Below are 11277 nucleotides of genomic sequence, written 5' to 3' on the forward strand. Positions count from 1 at the left end.
ATTGGCATTACTGCTTAGACTCTAGGACCACTGTCCTGTAAAGAAGATAAACATACAGTTTAAATCATGACCTAGACCTAATATCCTAAGACTCTTATATATCATCCAGCCCTTTATTTGTAGCATTAATCAATCTTGCTCCCAAAATCATTCATCCTTCTCTCTTATTGTCAACACTATCTCTGGAATTATCTGAGTGTTCTCTTTTATACAGCTGGCTAAACAGGTCACATTGCCTTCCTTTACATCTGTGCCTAACACCACAATGCTTCTTCTCACATTCAAAGCTATGAACTCATCAATCTCTGGGCATCTTTTTCCTCAAGACCTGAAATCAAACTGTCTTTATCACTACTTCCTTGACTATCCCACCTTCTTCCTGAACATTTCGCTTAGTCATTGAACCATAAACTTTTCCTCTTTCCACTCTCTCATGCTACTGAACCTTTATTTCCTTATTATGATTCTCCAGCTTCCTCACTCCTGTATAGCCTGTCAGTTCTTCTATCCATCCATCCATCCATCCTGATAAAATATAAATGGGTAGAAAGAGGTGGTCAGTACTAAATCAGTAGTTCTGGTTTCAATCCTCAAAATTTCCTTCCTTGTACCTCAGGATACCCACATTGATCTCTTTGTTGCTATCCAAACATGAACTTCAGGTCCTCAGCTCCCTGAAGCAGCCCTGAATGTGATAACATAGCCATTAGATCCATCTTCTAGGGCCCAGGACCAGCGATGCCCTCTGCCATGGATATTTGTTGGCCATGGCCAGCAGAGGTAACTTGTCTTCCTGCTACCACCTTCATAGCTATAGGTTTGTGTCTCCTTTCATGCCCACTTCTCTGCCAGTCCTGCATTATAGCTTTGTGAATCCTGTCTTCCCTCCTGACTCAGTTCCAAGAACTCAGCCGTGACTCTCGCTCACTGTTGAGCCCCTTCTGTGCTTAGTGCAAGGTCTTGCACAGGAGATGTACTCACTAAGTCACTGATCCCTCCTGGGCTTTTGTTCTCTTTGTTGTAAACTGGAGATTTTAAGAAACCGAGCTAACAGGGTTGTAGAGATCCAAAAGTGGACAGTTGTGAAACTTTAAGGACTTTGCAACTTGGGTTCTATAACCTTCTGTCCGCCGTCACCTCCAGCTGCTCATCTGCCTTTGCCAAACCTCCATCTGACTCAGGACTGCTCTATCCTCTCTTCTCAGGATGCATTTCCCCCTGCATTCCATATTCTTAGTACCACTTTGTCTTCTCTACCTGAAAACTCTTCCTAAACATTTTTATTTGTCTCTGCATGAAATGTGCAGACACCCTTGATTTTAGTTTCTTAACACTAAGTAAGGTCCTGCCAAGTGGTATCCAAAGCAGTCAGTGTCTTCTTATATATGTGCTTCATACCAGCTATTCTGAGAAAAGTGAGGGGTGATTGTTCACACCAAAGCATCTATGTCCAAGTTTAGCCTGTTGGGGTATTCCTGCTGAGACAGTCATGTCTGAAACAGAAAGCATGGCAGGATTTTAGAGAACAAGAGCTACAGATAGAAAATACAGAACTGGGAAGGTGGTAAAGGTGAAAGTGTACAGGAAATCAAACAACCTGACTCAAATTATGGAGAGCCCTTCCTCCTTCTGACTGTCATACTATAGCACTCAGGATTTCTAAGTTAGGGGAAGAGTGCCTTAAGGCTTGAGATTTTGTGCATCTGACACTCCAGTTTACCTACCTGAGAGAGCTGTGCACATGGAAGGTGCAGAGGAAGGAAGAGCAGTAGTGGGGGCCCTGAATGCCTTACTCCAACCCCCAAACGGTTACTTGTGCCAACTCTCTGGCCTGACAATATAAGGTTGCATTCAGGAAGTCCCTTGAGCTTATATCTGCTCAGGTACTCATGGACTGCTGGGAACACGGAACATCTACACATCTATTTTACAGCCAAAGAAATTGGGTTTAGCAAGAACCCCTCAGATACCTGATGTTTGCCCGCAACTCACCAGGCTGAAAAATGTAGTATCTTTTCAAAACTCCCACTCATGTGTAAGTCAGACCAAAGGATTCAGTGTCTCACCTAATGCACTCCTAGACCTTGCAGTCACACTGATTGCCATGCAAAAAGGTCAGGAAATTACCCAAGCCCTGATCAATACTCATGGGTTTATCAGTATCCTGTGTCTACTGGCCCTTTGTCATAAGTCTCTTCAAATTTTCCCATATGGAAAGAAAAAAAATACTGTCTTTTCATTTACAGCAAGGTAACAATTTTTACCCTAAAGTTCTATGGTATAAGGTGTATGTTAACAAAAGTAACTATAAATGGAGTCCTTCATTCAATAGTAGACATGATTTTAGTCTTCAGAAATGTGTAGATGAATAAGCATAACATTTCATAGTCTAGTTGGGGAGAATCCTAAGGAAACACCTCTTCTATATTTCAGTGAATTCAATGATAAAAGATACAAGGCAGAGTTTAGGAAAGAATAAAGGAGGGGAATTTACAATATTCTAGGGCAGCCAGAGAAGATTTTCAGGTGTATCTCTTGTTTTTCAAATTATGAGCAAATATTATTTAAGTGAATATGGTAGGCAGAATGCCCCCCACAAATATGTCCAAGTTTGGTACCTATGAGTAGGTACATTTCATGGCAAAAAAGGACTTTGAAGATATAATTAAGATTATGGACCTTAAGGATTTGGTGGGGGGGTGACTTAAGTATACCAAACTGATTCACATGAGTCCTTAGAAACAAAGAACTTTCTCAGGCTAGAATCAGAAAAATGTGGCAGAAAAAGTCAGAGAGATTCAAAGAATGAGAGGCACTTGGTCCACAATTACTGGAGGGAGTTGAATGAATAGCATGAGAGTAGTGTAGACAGCCTTTAGGAGCAAATGCCATCCCCTGGCTGGTAGCCAGCAAGGAAATTGAAACTTTAGTCCTACATTTACGAGGAACAGAATTCAACCAACAACTTACATGAGCTTCAAAGCAGCCTCTTCTCCAGAGCCTTCAGTAAGGAACTCAGCCTTGCCATCACTGTGATTACCTTGAGAGATCCTAAACATTAGGGGTTTCTGGACTTCTGACCTACAGAATCTATGAGATAAGATAATTTTTTTTATTTTTTTAAGCTGCTAAGTTTGTGATAATTTCTGCCAGCAGCCAGAGAAAACTAACACAGTGAGTCTCAGGCAGAAGGGAGAAGATGAGGAAAGAACAAAAGAAGGGTCATTTCTGGCAGATGAGAAAACACAAACACAGGTATGAAGTCTTGAAAAGCAACACTGGAGAGGAGAATGGGAGACAGAAAGGAAGGGTTTAGGAGGCTTAAAAAATAAGTTGGAAATGAGTGAGAAATTAATTCATCAAAGCCAGACAATATATCATCTCAATTGAGAGTCCAAGAAATTTGGAGAAGAGTGGTGTCTATGCCATTGCTCTACACAGGAGAAAGAAATGTTAAAAAACAAGACACTGTGCCCAACATCGAGTCACTTGTGTAAGCCCCACACCACCAAATAGAGACTTAGTTATAGATTGGCTATTCCAGGAATGGAATCTTAAACCAGTCCATCAGGAACTCCCTGACTGGCACTTGGGAAGCAATCTGCCTGATGGACTTCAGTCATCCCCTCAAGGAAAGTAACCTTTCAATAACCAAACCACTTTATTGCGTAGTATAACTTCCTTGTTCCCTCTCCTTTCTGCCTATACAAGTCTTTATTTTGTACAGCTCCTCAGAGCCCCTTTCTATTTGCTAGATTGGATGCTGCCTGATTTAAATTGATTTTTGCTCAAATGAAGTCTTAAAATTGTTGTTTGGTTTATCTTTTAACAGAAGATAAGTACAAACTTAGTGATAGGACGTTGAGCGTTCCTGTCTAATCCCACTAACATTCTCTGAAATGAGAGTAAGATCATCAGCTGGGAGTTAGAGGTTGGGGGCAACAGATGTGAGCAATTTGTGAAGAGAGAAAGTATGAGATAGGAAACATGGAAGCGTGTATGACCAATAGTGAGTCTTATTACAGTTTGGGCTAATTCATGAAGCCATTGAGTATATCTTTGCTTCTAATCTGTCCAACCTCTTCATCACACTACTATTCTAGTAAATGCTTTTTGATCTTCTTGGTAAGTTCTCCTTGAAGCCCTCTGTTCTCTTGCTTCAGTCTATATCAGTTGCTTCTCAGGTCTCTCATGCAAATAGCAGCAAGGAATCTGTCCTCCTATTCTCCTGGGGTTGGAATTCCATTTCTTGGATCATGTATCTTCCTCTTCTGTCAGCATCCATATTTGTTTGCTGGAGGTCTTTCTTCTTCACACTTTATTTTAAGGACAACATTTTTTATTAAATTGCATACCGCCTTTTCATTTCTATGCAACCCTGTTTTTCTCTCCTTTCCCTGTTTGTAGAAAAACTTCCTGTGCCATCCATGGTGCTAAGTACCCTAAATATTTGGTAGCAACCCCACTGCATGTATGTGTGAGGGCGGAGGGTTTCCTTCAACATCCAAGCAATTCTCTGATATCAGCTTGGTGTCCTATAATTCAACTCGATTCTGACAACTGTCTACCCAGCCTCAAATCCCACAGGTTTAAATCTCAGTCCCACAAGTCTGCCCTTTGCTTCAGATGCCGTTAGCAAGCCAAGGTTGTTACCTGTGCTTCTGATTGACTTGCAACAGATTGGAGTTCCCATGACCTACTCCTTGGACTTCAGACACCAGTCATAAGTCCAGATTGTTACTTGTACTTCTGAGAAATTGGCTACAAATCAGAAGTCCTCATGACCTGCTCCTTGGGTTCTTAATTTATTGGAGCATCTCTCAGAACTCAGGAAACCCCATTTACTCACTAGATTACTGGCTTATTACAAAAGATACTAAATGATGTTAAAACAATCACTATCTAGATGAAGGGATACATAGAGCAAGGTCTTGAACAAGGGATCTTCTATTCTCATGAAGTTTGGAACAGTAACATATGGAAATGTTCTTTCACCTAATCTGGAAGATCTCCAAGCCTCCTCTTTTGGGGGTTTTGTGAAGGCTTCATTACATAGGCACGATTGATTAAATTATTGGCCATTGGTGATCAATTCAGCTTCCATCCTCCTCCCCTCCTCAGAAATTGCAGGGTGAGACAGAAATTTCTACCCCTCTATTTTTGGTTGTTTCCCCTGGCAACCAGCTCTTATCCTTCAGTGCCTTCCCCAAGTCACCTCATTAACACAAGCACAGTTGTTGGTGGAAAGAAGCTTGTTATTAATAAGACACCCATTTCACTTTTATGGCTCTGAAATGTTTTCAGGAACTGAGGACAAGAGAACAAATGCTGTAAAAAAAGATGTTCCCATTGCTCTTATCCCTTAAGAAATTCCAAGGGTTTGGGGAGCTGTGAACCAAGAGCTGTGGATAAAGACAATATCTATGAGAAGTCTATATTTGGCCATCTGAATGAGCAAATATGTATTTCTTCTAAATCACAATATTGCACACCCTCACAAAATTCATATCTTATTTTGGGACACATAACTATAAAATAATATGCAAGTCATGATCCTCTTGACCTTCCTGGGTAGAAACATAGTCACCTATTTTTCAAGGGGATAATTATGGACATTTCTTCATCTAGGAAACAGAAAATAGAAAGCAGATAAGACTATATATGACTGGGGTTTTTTTCATTGCTCTGAAATCATTGAGTCAGATCTGATCTTTATTTTTCTATATCCACCCTAGATGTGTTACAAGTAGGGGGATAAGAGGGATTTCCTTGCTATATGTTTGTGAGGGTCCACACTGGAAGCCCTTTATGAGATGGAGGTATAGCAACATATATCCTCAGATAGCGGTGTGAGGTGTGCTGAGTAGAACCTAAGGGAGGTAGGCACAGAAACAGACTCTTGGCCCCCAAAAGAAGCTTCAAAATTGTGTAGAAGGGACCCAGATTCCATACAGTGATACTTCCTATGCCCTCTACTCCAATGTGTGTGTCCAGAAGGTTCTCATTGAACCAACACCAACATGAAGAATGCCTTAACTTTCTGTTCCATGAAATAAATATATTGGCATTTGCTTCCAACAAATGTGTCTGCTCAAGCAGACACACAGACTTGGATGGTCCTTGGAGGTACTTCCAGCTCATAACAAGTGGGTGAACTTGGTTTTGCTTGAAGAGACCGCATACAATTCATGTCACAAGAAGAGACTAAAGAAGCCAAGAGCTCAGATAAGATGTATCTGATGACCTGGACACCCAGAGACCTGTGAGCATGTTGGAGTAAACACAGTTCTCTTCAGTAAACCAGGTCACAGTCTGACACTTACCTCTATATTGGCAAGTTACAGATCCAGGCAGAGTCATAAATGTTCTATCTAATGGACTGACAGAAGAAGACTTAAACAAAAAATATCTGCTGAATTTCTTTTAGACTAGGCCGATTTTTAAGGCCAAGAGAAAAGTACTGAGTGTTTTTATTTATAGAATGTGATGTGGAAAATAGGCCAGAGGCTCCCAGAAAGGTTTTCACAGGTATGGAAATGAGCCAAATAGTTGCTTCAAAATCCATCAGATTTAAAGGATCAAGCAAAAGTACTGTCACCGAAAGCATATATTGTCCACTTATTAAGGCAATAACCTTATTATAAGTCATATTTGTGACAGAGCCAAGATCATTAAACAGCAATATTGTTTCAAAAAATATTTCTTTTTTTTAAATTTTTTTTTCAACGTTTTTTATTTATTTTTGGGACAGAGAGAGACAGAGCATGAACGGGGGGGGGGGGGCAGAGAGAGAGGGAGACACAGCATCGGAAACAGGCTCCAGGCTCCGAGCCATCAGCCCAGAGCCTGACGCGGGGCTGGAACTCACGGACCGCGAGATCGTGACCTGGCTGAAGTCGGACGCTTAACCGACTGCGCCACCCAGGCGCCCCCAAAAAATATTTCTTTATGTACCTGCTAAAGGCCAGGCATAGTGCTGGCACTGTACTGAAATTGCTATGGGTATACTTTATATAGCATATAAGGTCTGAGCAATATAAATATGCAAGGTACATTTGCAGCAGGTTTGAAGGTTGCAAGTACAATTTATTTTTTATTTCCTCTGGCCAGATCCATAATGCATATGGTATTTAGACTATGAACAACGTAAGTCTTCATATAGAATTGTTCTTTAATAAAATTATGATCTATGTTAGAGTAAAATATTTTAGGAACATGGTAACTCATTAAAGTATAAAGAGATGGTTGGTAGGTAAATATACGGAAAGATAATCACTTATTAATTCATTTCTTTACTTATTTGAACATGTCTGGTATATTTCAGGCCCTCTGTTAGAGACTGAAGAGTATAAACATACATAAGACACAGTCCTTGTGCATGAGTTGTTTACAGTCTGGTGGAGGAGACAAACTACCCAAACTAATGAATATGATTAAACTAAATTCCAAGGACAGTGGGGATGGAAAGCAAGTGTAGAACAGTGCTACTTAGGGTTCAAGAAAGTCTTAGACAAAATATTTATTCAGACTCTGGTTTATACCCATGATGTTTTGAAGCTAAACCCTGAATTTTGCATTTATTCTTGCTAAATAAAAATAATATAAGCAAATAAAATATGTGTATTATCATATAATTTTTAAAGCAGTTTATTTTATTCACTCTTCAAAACAAACATATGAAGTAGATAAATCAGAGATTAGTGTCTCATTTTACAGATGAGGAAATTAAGACTGAGAAGTTCAGCCCACTTACTCAAGAAGTCACCTCTTTGGATGGGTTAAGTAACCTTATTGTGCTGATGTTTCACAATATAAACATGCAGTAAATCATCATATTGTACATCTTGAACTTATACAACATCGATTTCAGTTATATCTCAATAAAGCTGGAAAAAAATAAAGATAAAAAAAAGATGTCACCTGTGATTTACATTTCTCTCCATAATAATGGGGGACAGAGAGAGAGGAAATGCTTCTCAATATGAGATTCTGATCTTAAAAAATGTATTATTAGTCCATATGTTTATTCATTAATTTATTCACTTATGCTTTTCTTCTATTGTTCATCCATTATTATGTATTAATCTATTTTTTTCACTTACTCTTTCATTATTGCTGTAGCATCATCAGACATTATCTGAATGGAGGGACTATAATAAGTCTGATGGGGATGGACAGAGTGGTTGAAAAAGTTGCTGTTTTAGGGAGCTCAGATTCCATAAGGGGAAAGCAGATAGATATGAAAGAGTGAGGGAAAGGTCATAGGAGAGAAGCAAAGGGCTGTTGAATTCAATGGAGGTTGGCAGAGCCAAGTGCTTGCATATTTCAGCACCTCCCATGTGAAAAGAATATACCAGGAATCCTTAAGTCTAATTCTGACTATTTAAATATTGTAGCTGTTGGATTAGTCAGGGCTCTCCAGAGAAACAGGACCAATAAGATGTGTATATAAAGAGATTTATTGTATTTACTATAAGGAATTGGCTGTCACGATTACGGAGATGCAGAAGTCTAGACCTAGGAGAATTGTTTGTATAGTTCCAGTCCAGATATGAAAACCTGAGAACCAGGAAAACCAATGGTATAAGTCCAAGCCTAAGACCAAAGGCAAGAAAAGACTAACCTTCCTGCTTTGAGACAATCAGACAGAGATGTCTTTCTTTTATTCTTGGACTTTTACTTTATTCAGTCATTCAGTGGATTGGATGAGGCCCACCTACACTGGGGAAGGCAATATGCGTTACACAGTTTATCAATTCAAATCTCAACCAGAAACACCCTCACAGATACACACATAAATAATGTTTAACCAAATATCTAGACTCCTTGTGGCCCAGTCAAGTTCACATGTAATATTAACCATCACAACTTGACTTTTCAATCGGCATGATGGGAAGAGCTCTGTCTCCTGGAAACATCAGAAACTAATCACCCAAGCTAAGCTCGCATACTGGTAAAGATGTGATACCTAGCCCGTAATTAGTCCCTCTTTGCCCTTGTCTTTTTCAGAATTGTGCAGGCCCATAACCAGAAGTCCTAACCATGTCACCAAGTATCTTAAAAATAGTTCCCTGCTTCTCCAGAAAATAATCTCACCCTGTAGTGATAGTTGACATTCTTTGGGTTATTCTTGAAAAGAGGCCATTTTTGTGTTTCTAAAGGACATTGAATTTTTGATTTATGGATAAGACCCAAGATGGTTCTGGCAGGTGTTGGCCCAATATACCAGACTAAATGATTGTGCATTGATCTTATACCTCAAAGTGTAACACTAACATTCTTTGGATTGATCCTCTCTTCCAATGGTGTCTGGATGGTTATACCTCCAAGACAAAATCCTTAACAGTTTTCAGCTCTACCAAAGACTCAGGACTTAACCCTAAAGAGCATCTTGAGGAGCCTGCGATGTATCTCCTTTGTCTTAATGGAGTAGATGATAGGATTGAGCATGGGAGGCACAAAGAGGTAGAGAATAGACATGAGGATATAGACAGCATGGGGCAGGCCAGCATCAAAACGATGCACAATGGACACACTTACCATGGGCACATAGAAGATGAGCACAGCTAGGATGTGGGACACACATGTGTTCAGTGTCTTGATGCGCTTTTCTCCGGAGGCAATGGCAAGCACTGATCGCAAGATTAGTACATAGGAGATGAGAATGAGTGCAGAGTCCAGGCCAAAGGTGAATAGCACAATGGACAGCCCATAGTGGCTATTGAGGGAGACATCAGTACATGCCAGCTTAATCATATCCACATGAAGGCAGTAGGCATGGGAGAGGATGTTCTGGGAGTGGCAGAAGGGGAGTCTGTGCAGCAGCAGTGGGAAGACAAGGATAAGGGCAAAGCTTCGGAGGACAGCACACAGTCCCATTGCCACAATGCGGGCATTAGTGAGCACTGTAGCATAGCGCAGTGGGTGGCAGATGGCAACATAGCGATCGAAGCTCATAGCCAGAAGGATGCCAGACTCTGTCCAAGAGAAGAGGTGGATGAAAAACATTTGGGCCAAGCAGGCATTAAAGGCAATCACCCTGGCATGGAAGCAGAGGGCAGCCAGCACGGTCGGCAATGTGGAAAAGGACACTCCCAAGTCATTGACTGAAAGTAGAGATAAAAAGTAGTACATGGGCTGGTGCAAGCTCTGCTCCTCCTTAACAATGAGGAGGATCAGGGTGTTTCCCACAATGGAGATGGTGTAGAGCAGCAGAAGAGGGAAGGATAGCCAGGATTCCATGGTTTCCATTCCTGGGAAGCCCGTCAAGATAAAGGTGGGAGCATCAGAGGCATTGATTTTGAAGTTACCCATGAGAAGCTGGCTACATGTGTTATCAGCCAGCACAACTGTGTCTAAGACTACTATTGTTCCTAGAGAGGAAAAACAACACAAAAGTTTATAAACTGTGATCACACATAGATTTTATTCCTAAAATACACTGATATTGGGGCGCCTGGGTGGCTCAGTCAGTAAAGCGTCCAACTCTTGATTTCAGCTCAGGTCATGATCTCATAGTTCATCAGATCGAGCCCCATATCAGGCTCTATGCTGACAGAATGAAGCCTCCTTTGGATTTTCTCTCCCTCTCTCTATCCCTCACCCATGTGCATGCATGCATTCTCTCTCTCAAAATAAATAAATAAAAGGATGGATTGGGAGGATGAAGAGGAGGTCATGAAATGCTAGCCATCAACAGAAAGACTTCTTTCTTAGACATCTTTCAGAAAGACTAGATTAAGACTCTTCTTCAGGGTGGTTGACTAGCTCATTAAGTGTCATTGGCAACCCTCTGGACACCTTCAATGTGGCCATCATAACATCTGTCCTTCAAATGCCTCAACTTTCATAGCCATGATCTTAGCTAACCCCCAAGAGATGTTCACACTTACATCCAGTCTGACAGATGAGGAACCAAGTGTTCAAGAAAGGAAAGAGAATTAGTCCAGATTTTCTTGGGAGGCAGTTACATGGCTGGAACTAACATTCACTAATCCAATTTCTACCTAAGGAACTTACGTGGTCTACAGTCCCACATTTAATACTGGAAGAGTCCATTCAGGACCCCTGGAAAATCAAAATATCTCAAGAGGCATTGGAGAATACTAGTTAAGAATATGGTGCCAGAACATCCTGGGTTTGAGTCCAGTGACATTAGGTAAATTTCTTAAACTCTCTTCTCCTGTGTCTTTACTTTTAAGACAGGAATAAAAGAAAGTTGCCCTATGGATATGAATACATGCATATGTAAGACAGAAAGAGAGAAACAGACAGAGG

The 11277-nt window shown here is 40.6% G+C and overlaps 1 protein-coding gene across 1 annotated transcript; it reads right to left on the bottom strand.

Annotated features, from left to right (window-relative positions):
• Positions 1–9366: 9366 nt before the first annotated feature.
• Positions 9367–10314, bottom strand: LOC124506152 (olfactory receptor 51I2-like). Its single transcript, XM_047072172.1, has one exon. It carries the CDS (start codon positions 10312–10314, stop codon positions 9367–9369), a length of 948 nt encoding a protein of 315 aa, XP_046928128.1.
• Positions 10315–11277: the final 963 nt, after the last annotated feature.

Source organism: Lynx rufus, unplaced genomic scaffold (genome assembly GCF_022079265.1).
Source record: "Lynx rufus isolate CCGP_SWC_20201006 ecotype Redwood Valley unplaced genomic scaffold, mLynRuf1.p SCAF_9, whole genome shotgun sequence".
In the NCBI taxonomy this organism is placed as follows: Eukaryota; Metazoa; Chordata; class Mammalia; order Carnivora; family Felidae; genus Lynx; species Lynx rufus.